The following is a 26,598-nucleotide window of genomic DNA, read 5'->3' on the forward strand; positions in this document are numbered from 1 at the left end:
CTTCACATCTCTAAAAAACAAAGTACTTAACATGTAAGATTAATTTTCACTCCAATTTGGAAGTGAATTTTTAAATCTTGGAAACAATTCCAAAGTTTCTAAAATAGCCAAATTGAAGAGCATGTAAAACAATATGGAATAAGAAGGCCCACCTCTGACAGAGTCCCAATGTGGGGTCTTCATGAACCATGAAAGTTAGACCATCAGTAGGCATCCAAGAAATCAGTTGCAATTATTTAGTACCTGCAGGAGCTGAAGGAAAGCATATGCTATTGTGGTACAACTGCAAAATTTAAGAAAAATACTGCATGGTTTTCTCTTATGTAAACTACTCCCTAGAAGTTTTATTGTAGATGCTTAAAACTAATGGAAGTATATACTCTACCCTTCGTAGATTTTGTTCTTTGGAAATAAATTATGTCAAAATGATACCTACCTTTTCACTTCTTTTTGTAGACGTCTGAATCCGGTCATTATTTCTTGCTTCCTGTACCATAGATCATATTGTGAATAGTTGTTAAAAACAAAGAGAAATAATATTAAGGCACAAGTAAAGGAAAAATAATATTAATTTATGGCTTGATGAAACTTATTTTACAAAAACAGGATTCAGACACATATTTTGCATGTTATATCAACACTTACATAGTTTACCACTGATGTAAAAATGAACTACAAAGTTCATTGTTGATTTTGTAGTAGAAGTTGCATACATAGGGAAAGTGTGCTTTATTTACAAAAAACGTATGATTCTTGAGGAAATCCATGACATCTATGTTAATCATTGAGGTAAATGTTGATAGAAAATTGATGTAGGACACAAATCCTTCTTCAAACATGATATATGTACAAATGAATAGGAATGGGAACAATCCCACAAGAAAGAAAGTGCGAGAGAGAGATTGCCACAACTATAAAAGATGTACACTATATATCGTTAGGTATATATAATCTATAGGAGTATAAAATCATGGATAATATTTTATGTATTGGTCTGTGAGACATTATCCTTCACCAAATCTCCCATATTTGTAACCAGTAGTTGAGGTAGGTGGGATACAAAAGTAGGATACAAACTACAGATATAATATATCATTGACTAAGTCAGACATAACAATGTCTAATCACTTCCCCCTTCCTAAGAGAAAATTCTCTACAATTTTTGTTGATGGTACACAGTTTCCAAGGAAAACCAAAAAAGATAATAGTCTGGACAAGTTATGAATTTTCCAAATTTCCCTGAATGGATACTAGGAAAACATCAAAGAAAACATCCAGTGAAATGAGAGGCCATGCACCAGGGGAAAATCTGTTTTCTCAACTGCAGCGGTGAAAATAAAAAAAATATTGAATGTCCTCCCAGCTGAAGAACTAAGTTGACTATTCTCTATTGAAGCACTTGTGCAAAAACATGACCCCAATTCCCTTGGGTTGAGGTGAACCACAAGGAGGACTACTCTTAGAAGATTGTAACTCAATCTGCTTAGTTATTACTCAACAAGTGAATCCTTCTCCAACACAAGATCAAGATCTAAGATTTGACTTGGTGATTTCAGTTTTGAACTTTGAAGCGCACCTCCTTGAATCCTGTAAACTAGGTTGCTTCAGGGAAGAAGGTGTTAGCGCTTGAAATTTTACCTCAGGCTGAGAAAGGTAAACCTCAAGGCAACATCAAACCACTTAGCCTCGTAGCTAGCCCTACGGGGCAGGAGAGGGCTCTCTCCGGTCTATCTCGGTCAAAATCTTCAATGGGCGAGATAACCAATAGGGTAACACTGATTTTAGGCTAGTAAACTGATAAAAAGGGGTTTTTAATAAAATGACGGGGTTTTTCTGGGCTGCATGGGCAAAGTAACAGCTTGAGCAGAGAAATGTAATCAAGAACACAGATTATCCCCTGAGGCAAGGTAGGCAAGAAATTTAACATCAAATTGAGATTAAATGGAATGGAAAGACTGGTGAGGAGCTGACAAGGGCATAGAAGATGAATCCTTGTCAAACAGAAGGAAACATCAAGTATTGAACAAACTTAAAGGCAGAGCATACAAATGATGAATTCTACCTTAACACTTCATTTGTTCAATTAGAAATGATCATGAAGTGAAATGAAAACATAACAGGTTACATATGAAACAGAAGGAAAACTTATGCTAAATTGTCATACCACAGGAATCTCAGGGGTCAGAGCTGCATTTTTTTATTAAAGTCTCTGTCAAAATCTGTACAATGAAAGCTCTGTTACACACACCTCTCAGCACTCAGCACTCTCTCCTCTCTTCACTCTCCTTTACAAATGATTTTTTAATACATTAAATAATCTTTGCTAGGGGAAAACAAATCGACCCCAAAACAGGGGCGTTGTTTCACCTGAAGCTACAAAAATAGAAAAGAATCTCTAAAGATAGAAAAGCCTTCCATTATTCCAGCTTCCATGAAAACTAATCCTGGAGCGTAGACTAACTAAAGACAGAAATAGGCAATCGACCTTTGAATGCCACTTTGCAACTGCAGTCAAAAAATAGATCATCGGTTCCTGTTTCGCTGCTATGACAGGTGTCTTTGTTTTGTTTTAGGCGTATTTTGACTTGGCAATCTCATTGATAAGAGAAAACATCACGAAAATCAGGCACTAAACAGAGCAGCCACTATTTAATTAGAGGCTATCAGGTAACGCCCATGTCGAGGGTCAATTGCGCACATCACGTTCCTGGCGTTCCATTCGCTGTACAAGTCGATTTGCAAAACCAATGCATAAAGCTTTCCTCAAGTTTTTACTAATGCCCCCATTTTCTCGTGAATTTTCTTTTGGCCGCACATCTAGAGATTCATTTGTTATTTTATGCATTATGGCCGAGAGTTGCTGCCTCACATCTTTGGAAAACATCATAGATCTCACCTGTTTGTCGAGGAGAATACATTTTCACATGATAACATTGCTGCGACCGTCAAAGTTTGAGATAAGCAGCCCATCTCATTTGCTGCTATCAGAGCCCTTGCAAGTGAAGGTTCCAATGGAAGCTCTGCCATTTGCCTTCCAATTTTAGTTATCAATCCATCCTCATCAATCGCATCAATTAGGTACAGCTGCTTTAAAGCATCCTCCAAGGACTCACATGGAAAGTCGCATGATCCTTACGTGATGGCTGGTCAAGAAAATCAAAGTTAAGAACATCTACATCTGTAAGGTCCAATGACTTTAAATGAAGCACGGCAGTAGCAAGCGATGAACGTTGAATTTCAGGAATCGTTGCCTCAAGCAATTCATGCTCATACACAGATAATGGATAGAGCCTATAACATTTTCCAGGACGTGTCCTTCCGGCTCTGCCTGCTTGTTGATTAGCCGACTAATCTGCACCACATCAAGAGAGTACATCCCAGTCCCAGGGTTGTATTGGCGTTGCTTCACAAAGCCTGGATCAATGACATATCTTTTTAATCAGAGCCCCAATGTTGAAGCCCAGAACGTACAAAGTCTTTTGAAATATCAAATCTTTCCCCAGAGCTGATGTCCCACGAGTGAGGAAGGAAGCTCGCAGTACGCTTGCAGTATGACCTTCAAATGTCTTCAAGCAAGAGCCATCCGATAATACCCATATTTTGATTGTCTGGTCACCGGATGCTTTCATCACACATTAATCTACCGGTGAAAATTTCACACACCAAACTCCTCTTTTGTGGCCTCTTAGCACTAGTACTGGTACCAAATCTGGTAATCTCTATATACGAGCTATTCGATCCTGAGAACCAGTACAGATAAGACTATCATTTGGAATAACAGCCACAGAATTGATGTCCTTATCATGAGCTGCTACCGCAGCGTGTGATGAGAGCTTGATTGACTTACTAATACCACTAGGATAGTCGTTAAAGTTGAAGACTACGTAGTCATCATTTTTGAGACTTGCCCCTTCCAGTTTAGGATTGTTTGCATAGACAAGGCCACCAAATGACTGTAAACCGAGGGAGCAATAGAGACACATTACGCAAAAGATGATGGCAAGATATGGTGTTAAACTGGGAATAAGGTTTTGTCCTTCACGCCAATAAGCATCAAAACCAAATGAAAGTATCTTAAGTGTCATAACTGCGGTCTCCTGCGTCCCCAAGACCTGGAATAATAAAACCGTTTTCATCCAGACCAAGATCAATAGTTCCAGTATAGACATGAAGCCCAGGAAATTTATCACTTAATTTTTTGAAGTGCAGGGGAAGCAGCCACAACCGAAACCACCCGTATATCTTTGGGATCAATTCCCCTGTCCTTCAGTAGATTAATTGTGCAACAATTGTCCCACCAGTTGCAAGCATTGGATCAGCTACAAGCACACGAGAACCCTCTAGAAATCTTTCTGGCAGTTTGTTCAAATATAAGGTTGTTTGAAGTGTATTCTCATCTCTATAATAGCCAACATGATATGTTTTTGTTGCAGGCAAAATAGATGCAGCATGCTCCACCAATACAAGACCAGCTCTCAAAACTGGCACTATCATCACGGGCTCTCTTGGATCAATGAACTCAACAGATGCAACTCCTAGTGGTGTTTGGATCTCACCGCTAACAATGGGCAACCAATCCCTTGATGCCTCATAGATAAGAAGCCTCCCCAGTTCTGCCATCGCGCTTTCTTATTTATCTTGAAATCATGACTATCATCAAGCTCATAAACTTGTGCAGTGAATCCATTTCCCGCATCCATGATAAGAGCCCACAAATTTGAGCAAGAAGCTCACTACTTATAAAAAGGCCATCTTCATTTCTTTTCTCAACATGCTGTGTAAGTCTTGTATCAGCCACATTATAGTGGTATCTCTGTTTTCATCGGCCGACGAGCATTATAAACACTGATCCATTGTGTAGCAGGCATACCAAGCCGAACCTTCAGATCAAGAACTGCTTCAGGAATTCCCTACATAATGTAAATCCATGTGCCAAGAAGTCTGCAACAGAGGTTAAGCAACAAGGCCGTAGGCATATGCTTGTCAAGAGATTAAAGTATGCCTTTCATTCCAGTGATTCCTTTTCTAAGTAACCATATCTGAGCAACCAAATGTATGGAGAGCTGTATAACCAAATGAAAACTGAAGACAGCTTCTAGACCAGATCAAACAAATGGACATGATTGTTGATGATGTTTTTTTTCTTTTGTTTGTGCTTTTGCAGAGATAGGAGTTGAGGAAGCTGCTGCCTTTTGAAGAGCTGGAGAATTCGATACATATTCTAAAAAAAATACATTTAATGATTTCTTCTTCAAAATAGGGTTTTGAAGAAGAATCAATCTCACACTGACATGAGACGGAGTCTAACATCGGCTCCACTTGGGATGGAAGTTGTCGCATTTTGGAGGTGCCAAGAACCGCAGAACTTTGGGAGAGCAGACAGTGCCTCCATCCATTGGGAAATGGAGTCATCATCAACACAACTGAAACTGAACTCAAACTGATTTGATCTCAAGACTGAAATGACTGAAAAACGACTTAACAATCTTCAAGCAAACTAAAACAAGATGCTGCCCTTATGGCTGTTTATTTATTTACAAAATCTACTCTAATCTGCTGTACAAACAATAGCTCAGGTAATACTGAAATGCCATATTAACCATTCAAGTAAACCTGAGAATGATGCCGCTCGAGAATGCTTCCACGAGGTCACCGATGTAATTGCTGGCAACCTTTCATACACGTACTGACCCTGGTAACGTACAAGAGAGTCTGATCTATCAATCAAAGTAAAAAACATGTCCATATATGTTGCCATTGGATCGCGGAAGCCGAACTCTGTTGGCTGTCCCAACTCTGCAATGCATACTTCCAGCTGCACACTGTCAATGTAAACATCTGTAGGCGAGTATGTTATTTCTTGTTGCGAAGGAGGAAGGATTTCCAAGAACTTTTTAGGGTCTTGGAAATCATATGACTGGATTTGCTCATCTAAACATTTAATCTCCTTTTCGATTCTTTCAACAATTAACTCACAAAATTTAGTTTTGAAGGACTTTGAAGATTTCAACAAATGAAGCCAGGCACTGTAAACATCTTCATCAAATTCAGTATCTGCTAACTCCTTTCTTATTCCTTCTACAGCTTCACACAGGGTAGGGTTTTCCACATACCCTTCCATTGCATTAATGGATCAGTGAGCACTGAACTGTCTGGATCGAGTTGGAGTCGCCAGGTGAATGGTTCAGCCTGCATAAGTGTCTTATTGCTGTCCACCATCAGCATCAGATCTGCACTTTGATTGCATGTACTGGGATAAGACAATCAATAAATTGAATGTTCTCCCCAGTATGGTCGCCAATATGTTAGCGCTTGAAATTTCACCTCAGGCTGAGAAAGGTAAACCTCAAGGCAACATCAAACCACTTAGCCTCGTAGCTAGCCCTACGGGGCAGGAGAGGGCTCTCTCCGATCTATCTCGGTAAAGATCTTCAATTGGTGAGATGACCAATAGGGTAACACTGATTTTAGGCTAGTAAACTGATCAAAAGGGTTGATTTGGGGTTTTTAGGGTTTTTGGTGGCAAATTGAGGAGATGGCAATTTTGGGTGCAGGGATTGGACACAGTTTCTGCAGGGGGTTCTTTGGGGCGAGATAGGAGACAGTATTGATGCCTTAGAATGAGGTGAATGGATGAGAAAGACAGGTGAGGAGCTAAGGAGAGCAAACAATAACTTTGAATTCTCCTTAAACAGTAGAAAACATTGAAATTAAACAAACTTAAAAGCAGAGCATGACAGTCATGAGTTCTACTTTAACACTTCATTTCCTTAATGTGCAGAAGGAAAAGAAAGGAAATGCTTCACATAACACGCTTACAAGTACATAGAGAAACACACCATCAATACATGTAACCACAAGAATCCCAAAAAGGACTGCAAAACCCTGGTCTTCCTTAGCCAAAAATTGCAGAGATACAGTGAATAATACAATGATAGCTTCTCCCTCAAGAGTCCAACCATGAAAATGAGCCAGAAAGTACATAATATAGATCATCTAACATCTTTCCCTGCCTCTAGGGGTCGAGCTCATCCTTCTAGGAGTTGTTTCAACCAATTCTAAACTGAGCACTAAAATCTAGGTAGTCAAAACAACTTGCCTCTATAAGCTAGGAAACCAGTTCATTCATTTAATTTTCACCTATCTCATGAATGAATCTTCTAGAAGAGATACATAAGTGTAAAAGTGTCATAAAATTACATCATTTACAACAAGGAGGATAAAAATCAACTCCAAAAAGTCAAACATAGTCAAAACTGTGTTTTTCTGGGCTGTACAGTGAAATTTTGAGAAACTTGCATGATAGGTCGCGCGCCATTCCCTGATGGGTCGCGCGCCTTTGAGGGCACTTTTGGGGAACTTCCAGGTGCCAAAATGGGGAAAGAGTAGGTTTGTTGGAAAGGTCCGTGAGTCTACTTTCCAACCCAACTGGAATTTTTGAATTGGGTGGTCATTTTCCCCTCCAAAATTGCAATCTCCCAAGACTGCTTTCTGTGTCTCAAAAATGTGGAAGAAAGTCATTTTTTTCTTGTTTTTTGACCTTTAGGAGGCCCAAAACTTCATAAAATCTCTTGGAAATGGGTGAGCATGTGTAAATTTTCATGACAAATCTGGAAATGCTGAGTTTTTGCAAAATGGAGTTGCCAAGTGAAAGGGTCGCACGGGGGGTGAGACCCGTTAAAAGGACAAAACCTGTAAATTGCCTGAAAAAACCAAAATTGACCCAAAATGTTCAAAATTTCTTGGGATTTATGCTGTGACTGAGCTATTTAGTGCCTTACTCCTTCAAGGAAGCCTCGGCCAAGATGTGGAGGGGATCGAGCCTTTTTCTCCTTTTTTGTGCCTTGGCCAACTGCCTTTGGAACATCTTCATCTTCGCCTTGCACACGTGCATCCGCGCCCAATAATGGTTCTTCATGTTTCTCAACAATTTCTTATCTTGGTTGGACTTAGCCAACAACCTCTCCAAGTGAGCATTGAGCTGGATAAGCATGGACTCTCGCTCAGCGGGCAATAGGTCACCGGGTCTTCTTCGATTCAAGTTGCGGTCACTACGAATCCTCCACAACTCATCAAGAGCTTGCTCATCCTCCAACTGTTTGTTGCGCTGCTCTAGATATGAGATCGTCCATTGTGCCCCCTCTGATCTGCTCTGCAGTGCATCATTTTCAGCTCTAAGGTGCTGAATGATCTCCTTTGACTCTAGGCTAGGAGAACTGACATCAAGATCAATAAGCTCTATATCTGGAACACCTGATGGCCCCTCATCAATCTTGGGCTGCTTGCCCCTCTGTGCTGCCTGTGCTGCTGAAGAAAGCGAGGCCCCTTCCACCTGCTGTGGAGATAACACTCGCTGAGCTGACGAAGAAGGCGAGACCCCTTCCACATGATGTGGAGAAAATACTCGCTGAGCTGCTGCAAATAAGGCCCTTTGGCCTCTCTGATAAGTGACAAGCGGAGGAGAGCTGACATGGCTAGTCCCGGGGATATCATGCTGCTGTGATGGTCCTCCCTCCTCATGAAAAATCTTCGGATGTGGTGGTGGTGCTGTAAAGAACTCACGAGAGATGAACTCCTCCCATGAGATGCCCTGCTGAGCCAACTGATGTAAGACCACAAGCTGAATCAAACCATAATGGTAGAGGCTCCTATACTGTTGTGCCGGGCTCTTCCGCCACGGGCACCATCCTCTCAATGTTCTGGCAGAAGAAAACAGGGATGTTCATCATCCGTACCCGTGTGAAATGCATCAATAGGCGAATATGGTACGAATATACCTGTGAAAATCTGCCCTCACAGGTAAAATAGAGCATGATAAGCCTCATCATGGGAGCATACTCACTCCTGAGAAATCTGAAGGGAAACACACCTGTCAAGTGTCTCATGAGTGCGGGCCTAATGAAAGGCTCAAACTGAACACTGTCCAACACCTTGCGCTTATTCCATACCTCTCCGACATTAGGTATCCCTGTGGCCTGTGCAATCATCTCGGGGGTCAATGTAAAGTCCACCCCGGCAAGGTTGACATGTCCATCATGCAAATGTAAAACAAATATGCGAGCCAACTCTCTGTGATGCTGAATCCGAGAGATCCTCTCGCAAAACTCATAACAAGACATATACCGGAAACATGATACTGCCATAGGACAAGCTTGTAAATCTGTCAAAGAAGTGGGCTCCTCTCTCTTATGATGACCACCCTTTCCACCCTTATGAGGCCTCCTCTGTACCTCAAACTCTGAAGCTGATGCCTGGTCATCACTTTGCTCGTAATTGGTTTCGGTTTCTGACATTGTTTAAGGAGCAAAGTGGCTGAAATGTACTGCTGTTTCTGCTTGGTAAAATGCTGATTAAAATGTTGTTTCAAGGGGACAAGGAGCACGAGGGGAATGTTAGGGGAGGGACATTTTAAAGGGAAAATGGGAATAAATATATAAAACAGGGATTTTTGGGAAAAATCATTGCAAAATCATTGCATATGCATCATTATATAAATTTGTTTACATGGGTATTATGAGAGGTAGGGTTAGGGCTTGATTTTTTTTTATTTTTTAGGGAAGAGGGGTAGGGTTTAGGTTTTCTTTACAAATTTAAAAGGGAAATTTACATAGGAAGACAAGGAAAATGAAATGGGAAATGGGGAAAAAATGATTACAAGGGAATACCTTAAAACAACATAAAACCCTAGCCATTTTTTACAATTTTAAACCACAGCCACATGGAGCTTTTCTCTTGCAAATATAGATCTTTAAAAATGCAATCACGATTTCCTTTGACCATAACAAGCAACAATTTTTAAGTTGGAGGGCCTACCTTAGGCAATTCGGCGATTTTGGTGGTTCCTTGGATGAATTTGCAGGCAGTTTGATAAGGAGGGCGCTGACGGGTCGCGCGCCACTGACGGGTCGCGCCCGTTAAAAAATTGCACTGTCGGAGGGCGCTCAACGGGTCGCGCGCCTCTGACGGGTCGCACGCCTGGTCTGACGGGTCACGCGCCTGGTCTGACGGGTCGCACGCCTGTCTAGCTCTCAACTTCGGCCAATTTCTCACCCAATCTCTCTTGCAAGTGACTTAGATGCACAATGAGGCTTGATGGAGGGAGATTGGGCTTTTATAACCTTGATTTGAATTAATTTCATGCCCAAACCCACTTTATAATGTTTTTCTTTGACACTTTATAAACTTGATGTTTTTGGTTTCCTTTTATCCTGAAATTGACTAATTTGATGCTTTTGCTCGATACTTTTTGCAGGGATAACATCTGAGGGATCTTGGCAAGGGAGCCAGGGTTACATGCTGTCCTTTGAAGCCTTCTGAAATTTTACCATTTTTTACAAAATTTCGAAAAATGACCTTGGCTTTAAAAACAGGGTTTTTAAATCCAAGGTGAAAATTAATTGTACAAGATAGAAATTTTCGAAGAAACACCTTGAAAATCATCCCTCTGGCTTGTTGAGCACTTATTGACCTTCAGAGACATGACCTTGAAGACAAACTTGACCAAAGCCCTAGACCTAGAATTTTGACTTCAAGACAAGACAAGTAAGCTTTAAAAGAGTTTAAGGACTGAAACAACTTTAATCCAGCAATGCCAAGAGGGGGAAAAAAACACCAGCTCCTCCATCAGGGTTATGGCATGCCTAATGGAATGCAAAAATTGACACTGATGAGACACCTACTTATGCAAATGCAAAGAGTTTTGATCACTGATGGAGGGCTACTAGACCGACTCTAACAGAAGGGATGAGCACCAAGTAAAACAAAATATCTTCATCTCATTAACAATCAAAACTATCAAACTAAAAGCTAACTAGGGAGGCTAAGTTGTCACCTATTTCCCAACCCCTCTCCACCTTGGGCTAGTGCTTTTCTAGCCTGGGATGGGAATCCCTATGTGATCTTAAGTATAAAAATCTGACTTTCACCAAAAAAGAAACTTCAAATCCACAAATTGGTTCCCTTCAATTTAATTATCAAACTTGATTTATGTTACGAAATTGATGGGACAACAAGCTAATGCTCATATTAACACTTATATTCCTCAGTGAATGTTGTTTTCTATGCAAATATGCTCTCAAAGGCCCATACACCTCAAATTTGTGCTTGAGAAGTGCATGTTTGTTTATAAACCTCTCAAAGCAATGGCGATAATTTTTTGTTTGTGACTGCAGTGCATTGAATTCCATGGGTAATGGAGTCAAAAGTAGAAAAACATTGATCAAATAGGAACAATTCACAAGGTTGAATTCCAAGTCAAGCAATCAAACACATTAATAAAGTGAGATTTAGTCCCCCAATAATTGTTCAAATTATTCCAAAGTGCACTATGTAGAAAGCAAAGAGATATTGGCTTCAAATTTAAAGCACTTTAGGGGACTCCAAGTCACCTCCAAATAATTTTCTACAACGAAGCTCAAGGATGGAAGCACAAGAACAAGATTGCAGAGAACTATAACTCTAATTGAATGGTATGTTCTTTCACATACCCCTGAATGGAATGGAATGAAATGGAACAAAAGAGCAGCGAAATCAAGTGACATAATGATCAACAAACCCAATGACACAATCCAACTCTTATAGAATGAGCATGGAACTTTACAAAAGATAGTTGATTATTAAAAAATGAGAGAAAAGTTCTAATTGACATAGGAAAGCACCTTGCTTTCATAGAGAAGAGAAAAGGAATCCAAAAAAATTATCCCAAACTAGGGTGTTTGAGTTTCTCCCAATTATTTAGAAAGCATCTCGAGAGTCTAAAGTAGCCATTCATACCTACATAAAATATATCCTCTAAGTGGGGCACATAAGTTCGAGAGAACAAAGGAAAAAAGAGGAAAGGAAAATTGAAAAATATTTTACAAATAAGAAGCCCTCATTTAGTTAAACATAGATGCATGCAAAGAAATTCAAACCATGTCCAAAGGGCAAAGAAACTCAAACCATATCCTTCAATTCCTTCAATTCCTTATTTAGTATTGTCAATACACACATTAGCCTGATTTCCTTATTTTATTATCATTCATATATGTTGTATTTTTATAGCATTTTAGCTCTTGAATGTTATAGACACCCACACTGTTTAGTAGCCACTCTCTAGTCCAATTGACCTATTACTTGCTTATTTCTGGACATCAAAAAAATATCTTATTATCTTATCCTTATCTAGAATGCCTTGGAATAAATGACATGTCACCCTCAACAACATTTTCAACCTAAATGAAAGTGGAAGGATTGTAGGATTTCCCATATCACCATTGGCTAGGGTGTAGTTAACCTTATTAGTGATTGTAAGATGATATTTTATGTGTCTTCCTTTCAATTAATATGACCTCTGATTTGGAATAAAATTAGCATGCACCAAATGATATGGTTTCACTAAGTGGACTTAACATTGTTAACCAAATTGGACAGTCTCCCGAGTTTCTATTTTGGTGTTTCATGATACATTATTTTTTGAAAGCAACCTCAGTTGAACAAGGAACACAAGGACTAGTTGGGTGCACTGAAATGCCCAAGACATGTTATTTTTTACTTTTTGTTTTCTATTTTTTTTCAGCCGTGATGTTTAATAATCCAGTCTTTTATTTCTTTCATTGATATTCAGAGAATTAGGTTTACCTTTTGATATGAATTTAATGCTAATTTATGGGTTTATAAGTTGACTTTATGGCTTTAGAATTAATTGGAACATAAACTCTTGAAGCGTGGATTCCTTAATGACCTATATACTTTACATATCAAAGTGTAGGGTCTAAATATTGCAAGGAAATTCAAATATCCTTGATTGAGAGTGAAAATAATTGGGATGGTGTTCTCTTTCTATAAAGGTAATAGAAGAAACATGTTGGAGGTTCATAATACTGCAAAGCAACTTTAATCTAATTCATGGAAAATCCAATGAGTTGTAAAAGATGAACCAATTTCTTTTACTCTGTTGACATTTCTAGTGAGCCTGCTTTTTGTTAGACCATTTTTTATATTTTGTGAACCATAAACTTTGATGGATTGGAATGGAAGACAATGTATCATGCTTCATAAATTTATATTTTGGAAATTAGTGTATACATTAATAATTTAGGAATATTCCATGTAAATATACAATACTATCCCTAGTAAACTAGTCTTTAAGGAAAATATGACTATTGACATAGAACATTGTATTCAACTTATTAAGGTTGGATTAACAATTGATGGATCTAATGGTGAATTGGAAACAACTAAAGAATCAAGCAAATTCAATAACTTGCATGGAGCAATGGTCCACAGTGCAAAGTCTCTTACAACTATTGTAGTTGTGGGAAGGGATACAACTGCTGCAAGTCCTGTTAGGAGAGAAATTGGGAAAGTTGCAAGAAATATTGCATTAAAAGAGGCCAAGAATTTGAAACACATCGCAGAAAAATTGAAGGTCTGATTGATGTTAATTACCCTTATCACTCCATGTACACCTAGCCTAAAAATTTATTTGTAATTTCATGAAATTTGTTTAAAAGATTAATTGCTTGAGGAGTCTAATTGTGTTGGCAATAAATGTTGCAGGCTATTGGAGATGGTGAACATGATATCACATGCCTTTAATTTGAAACAACGTTAAAATTTCTCGAGCCTGCTTCATTGTTGGAGTCCTCCAATCTTGAGAATGCAAAGCATGGATAAATACCTTAGTCTATGAAGTTATATAGATACACTGCTAGGCTCTTTGAGTAGGTCCCATAACCAGATATAATTTGTGATGAAAGTGTTGATTATTATTATCTTATTATTAGCTAATTTGGATGTGAACCTGCATAATCTGTACTTTTGGACAAATTTTCAAGTAGTTCTGAAATATAATAACAATGACTCAAATTTTGATAGGGTGGCTTATCTATCTTTTGGCAGGTATTGTGCCTCAACATATGAGAGAAAAAGGAAATGCCAGCTACTGCCCTTGCATGTAATTTATAAATGTATGGGAGTGGCATATGAGGATTGTTCTTTAAAAAAACTCATGTTTAACTAGAGTTTGGCATGAGCTACATGCAACTTTCCAGAATGTCCCACTTGGTAATTTGGCTAATCTTGTTATTTTCTATTCTGAATGTTGTTTCTACAAGAATACATTATGCAAACTTAAGGTAGTCTAGTATCTATGATTCTTCAAAATGTTATGCTAATAATGTGGTGAAGTAAATTTGTCCAAATATGATATCCATCTCCTCTATTCCTCTTAGTCTCACTTGATCGTGAATATTGTTGACCTGTAGTACGCCTCATAACCATCCAATAACTAATATGCTAATATAGTCCCAAAAATTATATTTTACATCTCATTTATTCTTGCAACTGAAATAAGTGCAATCAGTGCCATCATGAGCCTTGGATGGTTGTTGTTTCCTCTTCCCAGGATTTCCTTGAATCACATCTTCATTATTATCATGTAGTTGTATTCATCCACCTGTTTGCTCCTCATTGAGTTTCCTTTTGTTTCCCCTTTGAGCTTTCTTCTCTTTTGGTTTCTCTAGGGATAATATAAGACTTGATTTAAGCATGTGATAGACTACTAAGATGTGCTTCTCTCCTCTCTGTACATTTTCCTCATTTCTATATAACTAGATGGACAACAGAAGATGAATTAAAACGACTAAAATCTTCTCCAAATTTCTTAGAGACTAATAGGTTAATTCTTGATTTAGTGATGTCCCTTAAAAATGGTATTTCAAGTTTGAGGTGAAATGTTTTTATAGGAAATATGCAATATAGCCTGTGTAGATTCTTTGTTGTTGATTTCTTTTATCGACTAAATTTTAAAGATAATCATTTTAAGAGTTTTCCTTGCTTTACAAAGTTGCAGAAAATATCCTTGCTTATATGTTTTCCATATTATTTTTTTAACCGATGATCTGGACAAAGAGGAACTAGACAAAGATCGACAGTAGAAACACATTGAATAAAAACCATTCAATAGTTATGGAAAGATATTAACAACTTGTGCTAATTCTAGTTACTTTTTTTTTGTATGACTACATTAATTTGTTAGCAGATTATCGTGTATTATTATCTTTTTGTGCGGGTCATGCTACAAGGATGTGACGTTGAGCTATTCCATTGAGTTATTTTTTATTAAGTTAAAAATATGGGTTGCATGATTATAGATTTTATAAAGATTATGTCATTATGTGTTGAGCTTTTTTTTTTAAATCAATGCCTATATCGTCACGTAATTCTTTAAAGGGTGCCAGCTCAATGGCAAATAACCTGCCTTATAAGCAAGAGGTTGGTGGTTCGATTTCACTTTGCCCTAACATGAATTAATCAATGATATAGTAGTTTAATTCTAATTAAATACTTTTATATTGATTTATTCCAATGGTGAAATATTTTTCTGGATTCATTGTTTTATATTGTCTCCAAAGAGACAAAAGTAACATTGTGACAAAAGTGATATTGTATTGTCTCTATAAAGACAATATGCCTTTAATCCCAATTATTGTCTTTGGAGAGACAAAAATGAAATTGTCTCCTAAGAGACAATAATGTGTGTGTTATATATTTTCTTTATAAAGACAATAATTTAAGACACGCCCCTAAAGACAATATTTAAGACAATACACAAGTTTTTTTTTTTTTTTTGTCTCAATTTAAGACTATTGATCCAAACATTGTCTCAAATATTGTCTTAAATGCTTGTGTTATATATTGTTTGTATAGAGACAATTTTTTAAGACAATAATTTAAGACACCCATTTAAAGACAACATTTAATACAATACACAAATTTTTTTGTCTCATCTTAAGAAAATTGTCTCAAATATTGTCTTAAAACCCCCTTATCTGTAGTAGTGCTACGTCATAACATCTCCACAACCAAATATAGCGAAAGGAAAAACAAACTACTCATTCAAAGGAAACAAACATCCACATTTAAAAAAACATATAATCCATGCAGATATCCACAAATAGAATCTTCTAACGCAATTCAAACATTGCACAACTGTTAAAACGATATCCATTGTGTTAATTAAAATATATAGAATATTTTAAGACAAAATATTTCAACCATAGTCTGCTATCATTGCATATCTTTCATAATTATACAATGATACGAAAATAATAATAATAATAATAATATTAATATTAATTATTTAATTAAAAAATAAAAAATAAAAAATCGAATAAAAAAATCAAATCAAACCATTATATGTTTACTATCATCACAAAAATCTACAAAGTATAATTTTTAAATATTAAAAATATTCGATTAATATTTTATTTAAAAGATCTTTATATAGATATTTTCAACTAAATTTTTTTATTCACACAGCAAAATGAAACAAAAAGTTGTATATTCTACAATTATTTTGACATCACTTGTATATGGCATTCTCTCTTTAAAATATATCATAATTTTTATATTTAAACAATAAGATAAAATAGAACATTATTTTTTTCAATATTTCCAAACCAAATAAACAATGTTCTATTCATGCAAATAAAGATAACTCTACTCTTGATATATATGCTTTCGTGTTTGAGGTTCGTTTCCTTCCCTGTTGTTCAAGGTTTAGGCATCACATTTTTCCAACTCTCTCATGTTAATAACTTGAACCCTTTTGTTTGTATTTCTAGGTGTCATTGTCACCAGATTGTCTTGGTTATTAGTGTCATTGTCACCAGATTGTCTTGGTTATTAGTATAGTAGGAAACAAATTTTGTCCAACGGACAATAGCGTTTTCTTGTGATTATGCATCATATGCAAATTAGGGTTTTGTACTTGACTACTCAGCTTGCACCCGAGATTTTTTAAATAGATTTTGATTTGTTATAGATAACGACCATGACACAACCCCTCCCTTCTGCACTGATATTTATGATACAAACCCTTTTGTAACACAATATTGGTTATTTGTCTTTTGATAGACAATCGATATGAATTTTATTACAATTATTAATTGAATTTTATTCATGGTCGGTCTTGCTTGGGGTTATAACCCTCAAATGACTTTGACACGAAGCGAATTTTTTAATTAATTTTCAATTAAATAAAAATTGGACAAAATGAATAACAAATATAATATGAGCACATAAAAAAAATAACAGCCGATTACTGCAGTTGCAATTTACATTGAATGTTGTATGATATATTTTTACCATGCAATTGTTTACTTGTTTGATATTCAAGTCTCTCTTCCCACTTGTGTTAATTTGTGCAACCTAGTTTGAGCATATTTGACATTTTTCCATATTTACCCTGAATATTTTTGTTCGTTATTTATGGGGATTTTATTTTTTGTCAACTGCAATTCTCAATCCTAACTTCCATTCTCAGCGACATAATGAAATCGACCACCTTTGGTTAATAAACACTTTTTTCTGAAGAGAAAAAAATGGTCTCAACCCTACTTATCAATCTGCTCGCCTTGGCTAGGGTTTTGACCCTCAAATTTCGTTCACATGAACCAAATCTTTTAATTAATTTCAATTAAATAAAAATGTACACTTCAAATTTCTTCAGTATTTATTTCACTACATCCAAAATTATATGCCATAATATTTTGTATAGCCTATTTGGTTTGTAAAAAGGTTGTCTTGAATATTGGATCCTTTTTTACTATCACTCGTGATTGTTTACCAAATCAATTACGAAGCCAATGAGCGACTTTTCCAATTATTTCAATGCAATTTCACTTCAATTATTTCATCGCAATTTCATTTACAGGCTTCAATTACTTGTTTACCTTCAATTTCAGTTTCAGTTTCACTTCAACTACTTGTTTACCTCCAATTTCACTTCAATTACCTGTTTACCTGCAGGGTTACATTCCCTACCATGTAAAACTTGAGAAGAAAATTATGTGCACTCGATTGTAAATATCTAGCTCAATGTTTCTATGTATTGTTTTGATAGATTATAGTGCCACATTGTCACCCCTATCAATCTAACCTCGTAAATCTATGTATTTTCATGGGTTTGCACTGATGTCCTTCCAATGGTTGTTGTTTGGCAAATACCTTTATTATGTATTTTCATTTTGATTGTCATAGTGTTGTATGAATTTATTTGTTTTTGTTAGATTCTTCTTTTGATTTTGATTCGAAGTGAATGGCTCCATGTTGCTTTAACTATCTTTTATGATTATGAATTGAAGTCACAAATATTTGGGGATGTATCTTTCATGTCTACAAGGCAAGGTTTTATTTTCAACCGCCAGAACATTCGACCAATTCGGCCTTTGAAAAGCATCAGAAAAGATGTCATTGAATAGCCACAACATCCCAATATAGTTGTAAGCAATGTAGTTTGTGTCCTTTCCAATTCCCTTCATCCCGCCACCCAAAAAAAAAGTTCTGAAAAATCTTTGTAACGAGACGCAATGCGTCCAAAGGACCAGCCCGACAACAAAGAGCTTACAACCATGGCTCATTGTTGGCGGCCACTAGCTTTCCCCCTTCCCAACGCCCGTTTCTTTTCCATTTTCCATTTTTTCATGTTTACCTTCTAAGTTTCCCCCTCTTCCATCATTTCGCTGACACTTCATATTCCTTTTGTTTCATTCGTTTCATTTATATAAGTAAACTAAAATGCATATTTCAAATCAAATCATATATAACTTTTTATTTTTATATATTTCAAATATTTTGATTGTTCAAAATGCTTTCTCTGTCATTTTTCTGTTTTTTATTTTTTAATCAAATATAATTTTTTTTTCCAAATATATGCATTATTTGTTTAACATTTTCTGTTTTTTATTTTTTAATTAAATAGAGAATATTTTTTCAAATATATGCATTATTTGTTTAACATTTACTTCAGAATTAATATTTCAACAATCCACATATTCTCTAACATTCACTTTTTTTTATAAATAAAACAGATATCTTTTTCATTAATAAAACTAGAAACGGGCCAGGTCTCATACATTCATAGAGAGCAAGCTCTCAATATTGTTCAGCATTTTAACTAGAATAAGGACCCTATTGCTACCTATGTTATTTACATACAAACGTTTTACATAGTTTATACTATAAACCTTCTAAAAGACTCCACCATACTCTATTGTTTGACAAAACATATATGTAAACTAAAAAAAGACAACTGCTACCTGTTGCTTCCAGGGTCGACTTCTCCTAGAGCCTCACCAGGAGGCATCACCATTTCTTCAATTCCACCACCCCCAGGGTCTAGGTCCCGAATTACAACGCCCGCAACACCTTCAACATGAGGAAGAAAGGCATCTCTAAATCCAAAGACTTCTTTCAACACACTCACAATGGTTGTCTTGACTTTAACTTCAATGTTTTCAACCTTATGGCCAAGGTTCAAGACGTCTGCAGTGATACTTTCCATGGTTTTTTGAAGCAATTCCATGTCCTTACCAAGACCCTATAGTTGGGCATATAAGACCACCATGTTTTCATCGATTTATTTCACTATTTCCTTGATTACTTGCTTGCATGAGCTATCAACAATGTCCCCTATGTTCCCACTACGCCTAGACTCTATCGCGTCACTGCCACTTCCATTACTTGTTGAGGCCATTTTCTTGGCAATTCTCCCCTGTACTAACAATATCCTTTGGTTTATCTGCCGCAACCAACTGCTATAAATAATAGCCCGGTTCATCTTGACATTCCTTCCTATATTATTCTCCATAAATGAGTATCGACTCTGCATCATGGTGAAACAACTACCATCCATCTCCATCACTATCGAAACCTGCCTTGAGCAATTGCGATGGTACCTACCCAACCCTTGAATGGAACCATATTAAATAACTATGAAAATGACCAAGGACAGAAATCCCACCTGTCATGATTCATGGCCTCCAAACTCCCACGATCACACTTGTGCATTAACTTCCTACCAACCACCCCTTCTCCCAACGCATTGCAAAAAGCCATCGAAATGTTGTCCATAGTAATTACCTAATTATGCTTCTTTAGACCTATATTCTAGTTGTACTACATTGATCTTATATTTTTATACCGTATTATGAGATATAACATATTTCAAATATGTTGCTAATACGTAAAGAGCCTTGCTCTAACTTTGCCCTGACATTGGCTTGCACGTCTGTTGCTTGGTTATTGGCATGGTTTACATGGAAATTTTTAAAATTTTCAATCTTTTTTAAGAGATACATTATCCTTATAATGGTCGGGGAGGGTTTTGTTTCGATGAGGTTCTCGTGCTTGGTGAGACAAAAACATTTTTGGATTATCACCATAGAGTCACCAACAGTTATCAGGTTCTTGATACCCTTAAAGACGTTGATTGTTCGTGGCATCGCCAAGTCCCTATCCTAACTTTAATTTAGTCTTTTTTTTAGGTTTATTAGCACCCCTCCGACTCCAACCTCCCGGTCTAACATTATTTTTTTAACATTAAGTTAAAAATTTCATATTTCATTTCAATATAATTTCTCATTTATATTTCATTTTTTTTCATATATTTTAAATATTTCTTTCTTTTATATATATATAATTTTATTTTTTTCAACCACATTAATATATTAACATATTCAACTTTGAATTTTAAAATGTCTTAAAACTATAACTTAAAATTATATTCAACATTGGTTTAATGCTTGTTTAACGTTTATATTTAATGCTTGTTTAACCTTTAGGATTATATTTAATCTTTAATCTTATTAGTTATATTTATATGTTTAAGAAATAAAATGTTTAGTTTAATGTTTATGTTTAATTGATTTCATATTTAATGTTAAAAGGTTAACTTTTTAAAATGTTAAAAAAAATAAAATCTTAAATGTTAAAAGGTTAAAATCTTAAATGTTAATATGTTTAAAATGTTTAAATTCTAAAATGTTTATGCTTAATTGATTTTATGTTATATTTATATGTTTAAATATTTAAAGGTTCATGTTTAATGTTTATGTTTAATTGATTTCATATTTAATGTTAAAATATTTATCTCTAATGTTTTAGGTTAAACAATACTAAATTAAATGTTTATGTTTAGGTTTAATGTTTGATATTTATGTTTAATATTTATATTTAATGTTAAACAATAATTTAATAGATTATATTAAATTAAATTAAATTAACTACACTAAATTAAATTAAATTATACAGTTTGAGTGGGCCTAATGGTTAAGAGCATGTGTTTCTTCATAAAAAGTCTCAGGTTCAAGAATAGAGGGGTAGAGTATGTATGCTTTCATAGATTTAATGATGGTGATGATATATATTAAAAGTTAACATTAAATTAATCAGCGCATTTCCATATTAAATTAAAAATTAACACTCTCATATTGTGAGGAGGAAGATGGCTTTCGCGAAAGCTAGGGTTCCGGTTACAGCGATCGCAGGCGAGGTTGCGGCGGCTCAGACCAGGCCCAGGGCCAAAGGAAAGGAGGGACACAGTCAAGCGAGAGTTAGGGCTTCGATTGCTGTCAACACCAGCGTGGATTTGGCGGATCAGAACAGGCCCAGGGCCAAAGGAAAAGAGGGACTCAATCTTGCGGGAACAAGGGTTTCGATTGCAGTCATCGCTGGTGTGGATTTGGTGGTGGTCTTATGGAAGCAAGCCAATAAAGAAACCATGCAGAGGAACTGGAAGCATGGTCTGGAGCAAATAGAGATGACGGTGGAAGAGACGGCAATCTTGGATCCAGGGCAACAAGACTGCATATTCTGGTGCAGCTCCATCAGTTCCAAGCGGATCAAAGACTATATCCCACTATCTGACACATACCCTCTGAGCTTTGCAGGCAACAGAAAGGTGGTAAAGGCTTCTTATCAATCATGCAAGCATATTACAAATGGGGTTTACCACTTTGTGATGTAGGGCCTGACGGTATTGTCCACAATAATACCTACGGAACCTCTGTATTATCAGTCTGCTGAAACTAGAACGATGAGAAAATCACAACAAATATGTATGTGTGCAGTCTCAAATGGAGATCCACAATCAACAATTTGGGGATTGATGGACAATGTGGTGAATCAAGTGATTTTGGGCTCTCCCCGACCTCCATTAAGGTATTTTCCCAATAGAGCATCCAGAACAACTCAACCGAAACCAGATCTCGACCACTCAGCATTTTCTCGGCGTTTATAATTATCCCTGAAGGAAATCTCTGGGAATACAGAGCAGTGCGACGAATCTGATGCGGATGGGCAAATTTACTCTCAGACAGAACCAAAACTTGAATCGCTCGTAAACCCTCTTCCCTTTCAAGTTTTTATTAAAACCCCTTCTGGGAGGACACATTTGGCTTGGGTGCAAGTAACCAAGTACAACTTTTGAAGAACAACATCTTCCAGCATACTGGTTATCGTACAGGATCACAAGTTTTGATCTTTGGAGGCAGAGTACTCCAAGACTACAAATCTCTTATGGATTACAAAATCTTACATGAATCTACCATCACTCTCAACCTGAGGCTGAGGGGAGGCGCGGAAGACCAACGCAAAACAAATCTTCTAGGCAGTGGCATAAGAAGCAGCACAACAAAAAACTTAGAAATGCATCAAAAGCAAAAAAGTGCAGGGTTATCTTTCAAGAACATTCTTGAAGGAAATAAACCAGCTACAACACCAACAAAACAAGCTGGCACAGAACCCACCCCATACATTGTGGAACAACTGAGTTTCACCCCAGAATTAAATATGGATATACCAGAAACAAATGAGTATTGTTCTTCATTTGAAAAACAAGCAATAATTTGCAGATTCAATTGTTTTTGGCCCAAATCTATGGACCTTTTCCTTTGGGTTTTCAGAACCTGGACTAATTTATGTGACATTTATCTTTGTTCCAAAGGGTTCTTTATTGTAAAATTTCGTACATCAGAGGAAAGGGACATTATTATGAGGGAAGGACCATGGTTCATGGGCTCCACGAGTCTCTTCATTACTCCATGGTTTCCAGAATTTGATCCAAATACAATGGTTGTATCTCGGATGCCAGTTTGGGTTCGCCTTCACAACCTACCACTACATTTCTAGAGCCATCAAATCCTGTCTGGTATAGGCAACACCATTGGGCGTTTCATTAAAATGGACACACAAAGAATGGAGGAAGGAATTTACACATTTGCACACATGTGTGTGGAAGTAGATCTCAGCAAAGGATTGCCAGACCAAATACAACTAAAGTATAAACAGAGGTGTTGGACACAGATATTAGATTATGAAAACGCTTCATTTAGATGCAGAATTTGCCGCCAAACATGACATCTTCAAAATACGTGCCCATAAGTGGAAAAAGATATGCGTAGGAAGAAGAAAGTAGGAAAACAGCCCAAGGGATGGCAATTCCCTCCACCAGGCCCTTGTTGTCCCTGATGAGGAGGAAGAAGAGGAAAAGAAACACCCCATTCCCAAAGAGAACAATCAGAGATTCAAGGAATCAAAAACTGAGGAATTTGTATCACATGATTGGATGGATTCTTTGTTGGGGAAGATCCCAGATACAATGGATACCAGTGGAGCCAAAAGGCATCAAACTTCAGATCACTCAGATTCAGACAAGGATAATCCTTGCCCTATGGAGGACACTTCACTTGCACTAGTTTCATTCTTGCTGACTCAAGGGGAGTGGCGAAAGGTCGAGAAGAAAAAGGGGAGAAAAGTATAATTTTCTTCCCAAATGTACATTCTCTTTCTATTTTTTGTCTTTTGAACAACAGTTGCTAATGGATATGCACTTCAACATCTACAAAATGCAATTTTGTTATTATTAATAAAATTACGATTTTTCCAAAGAAAAAATAAAAAAATAAAAAAATTAACATGGACCCATGAGTTAACCTCATTTTTTATTTCCTCACCATTTATTTTCATTCCATCGCTTCATGGTAGGGAGCCGTGGATATGTCATTCAGACAAAGCATGATCCCTTGATGTTCAATCAAGGCCATCCAAATTTATAGAAAATAGATGTCAACGTGGATTCATCTACTTTAGAGGGTGGAAATAGATACGTCTATGCTGTATAAATTTCAACAATAAATATTTATAATAACATTAAAAAAATAAAAATATATAAAAAACAATAATTATTTTATTTTTAAATTTAAAATTAAATTTTTCACCAGCTCGCCCCCTCTCCCTTGGGCATGGGCTTAGCATCTTAAATGCTTTTTTGTTTTCATCTTTAGGCCTTTCTATAAGTTTTAGAAATCATCATCATCCGTTTCCGTGTATACTTTCGAGCCCACCGAAATTATCACAAATTGGAGCGTTGAAATTGGAGCCATCCATCTGAAAGGTGCAACTTCCCTCCAAAATAAAGGTTTCCATTAATGATAATTGTGAAAAATGTATTGGAAGCAGGTATATGTATGTATACTCATCGATATATATATATATATATTCGACAATTTTGTATTTGAAAGTTATGAGGGTTTTTACTTTAAGATGTATTAATCAAAGAATCCATTCTTGCTCCCTTGCTCCCCGATTATCGTTGTGTTCCAAATAACATTTTATATTTTTAAGAAATATATTAAAATTAAAATATGAATAAACGTAGTGGTAAAATGAATGTATATATATAAAATAAAACAATGGATCACAAATACAAATTACTATGAAGATACAATTTTAAATTTACCTAGGTTTTTAATACTTAATGTAACCAAGTTAAAAAACGATAAATATGAATGACATTAAAATAGTAAGATACTATGCAAATTGCAAAATATTTTGGAAATAAATAAATAATATATAATTTAATTAATAATTAAATATTTTTATTGAAAATTTTAAAATATTTTTTTATTAATAATACTAATTTTTTAAATCAATATTATATGAATGTAAAGATATATATAAATTTAAATAAAAAACCGTTTCACTATTAACATTTAATTTCAAAATTTTAATATAATTTATTTTTTAAAACATCAAATAATAATCGAAGTGTTAAATAATTCAATTCAGTTTACATCTTTAAAAATGCATAAGCTGTTGACCATTCTTTCAAAGTTTTAATATAATTTATTCTTAAAACATTAAATAATGAATATAATTTATTTTTTAAAACATTAAATAATGATCGAAGTGTTAAACCATTCAATTCAATCTGCTTCTTCTAATATCGAACTCTCAACGATGCTCAAATGATTCCAATCATTTTTTGAATTAATAAAATAACATAATACAACAAGTCGACCCATTGCGTAGTCAAAGTCAAAGTCAAAGTCTGGAAAAAGGATTAATAATTAATAATTAACATTTATTTAAAACACTGCTCTCACATCCTCAAACAGGCCGGGAACTCTCAGTATCCTCCTGTGCCGCTATCTCTCTCAGTATCCTCCTCCTCTACCGCTATCTCTTGTAAAAAGTGCTCAACTTCCAGTGCTGCCATACACCCTGCACAGTAAATCAAAATTCAAAATACGTTAGAAAATTACATCTTTCATAAATGGGCCATTCTCTCAAATCATTCCAGGATGCGAAAAATAAAAAACATATTTAGACACAGACAAAACACAATTGTCTCCACCAAACAGCAGCCCTGCGGCAAACTTGAAATAAAAATTTCCCTAAAATTAATACGACAGATAGAAAACACCAGATCGCATTGCAGACATATACATAGTACATACCTGTACCGGCAGCAGTGATGGCTTGGTGCCATTTCTTGTCCTGAACATCTCCGGCAGCGAAAACCCCCGGAAGACTCGTCTGGGTGGTTCCAGGCTTTGTCATAATGTAACCGTCCGAGTCCAACTCCAGTTGCCCCTCCAGAAACTTGGTGGCTGGTTCATGCCCGATTGCAAAGAACAACCCCGACACTTCCAACACCCACTCCTCACCGGTCACCGTGTTCCGCAAATTGAGCCCACTGAGCAATCCTCTCTCGTTCCCAATAGCTTTGAGGACCTCCGTATTCCATATGACCTCAATCTTGGGGTTATCCAGCGCCCTCTTCTGCATAATCTTGTTGGCCCTGAAGACATCCCGCCTGTGAATGATATAAACTTTGCTACTGTACTTGCTCAAGAAATTCGCCTCCTCCATGGCCGAGTCTCCGCCGCCGATGACCGCCAGCGGCCGGTTGCGGAAGATGGGGGTGGCACCGTCGCAGACAGCGCAGGCAGAGATGCCCTTGTTCCAGAATCCGTCTCCTCCATCGCCGACCCCAGGAAAATCGAGGCGCTTGGCCACTGCCCCTGTGGCAATGATGACGGTATCAACGTCCACCTGTTTGGTTTCGGTGTAAAGCCTGAATGGCTTCACTGACAAATCGAGGCGCACAACTGTCTCCGTGAATATCCGCGTCCCGAATCGGAGACTCTGCTCCTTGAGCTTCTCTGTCAATTCAATTCCCATAATCCCCTGCGGGAAGCCTGGGAAATTTTCCACGTCAGTTGTGGTCGTGAGTTGGCCGTCGGGGGCGATTCCGTTGGCCATCCATCCTTCGAAGAGAATGGGCTTCAGCTCCGCTCGTGCTGTGTATATGGCCGCCGTGTGCGCCGTTGGTCCGCTCCCCACTATGCAGGTGGATACCCTCATCCTCTCCAATTCCACCTCCCCCTTTGTCATTCCCATCTATCTTGGTGAAGGAATTGAAGAATTATGCGCTTCTGAAAATCGTAAACTCCTCTTCACTCCCAGCCAACAGCATTGTTTATTGTGTTC

At 36.7% G+C, this 26,598-nt stretch overlaps 1 protein-coding gene and 1 pseudogene across 2 annotated transcripts; both read right to left on the bottom strand.

The window, feature by feature from the left end:
- Positions 1 to 26,598, bottom strand: LOC149154848 (thioredoxin reductase 1, mitochondrial-like). Of its 2 annotated transcripts, XM_089438856.1 has the most exons (3): positions 25,563 to 26,598; positions 437 to 487; positions 1 to 252 (listed from the first exon to the last, which is right to left on the bottom strand). In XM_089438856.1, exons 1-2 carry the CDS (start codon positions 26,506 to 26,508, stop codon positions 474 to 476), a joined length of 960 nt encoding a protein of 319 aa, XP_089294982.1. In that variant the 5' UTR covers positions 26,509 to 26,598; the 3' UTR covers positions 1 to 252; positions 437 to 473. The 2 variants fall into 2 exon arrangements, with proteins under 2 accessions (XP_089294982.1, XP_089294981.1); XM_089438855.1 differs by lacking the exons at positions 1 to 252; positions 437 to 487 and adding an exon at positions 25,072 to 25,326.
- On the bottom strand, positions 4,075 to 19,327 carry LOC149154849 (uracil phosphoribosyltransferase pseudogene; annotated as a pseudogene).

The sequence above is a fragment of the Pinus tabuliformis genome, chromosome 9 (assembly GCF_031772625.1).
Source record: "Pinus tabuliformis cultivar Carrire ecotype Pingquan chromosome 9, CPIR1, whole genome shotgun sequence".
NCBI lineage: Eukaryota > Viridiplantae > Streptophyta > Pinopsida > Pinales > Pinaceae > Pinus > Pinus tabuliformis.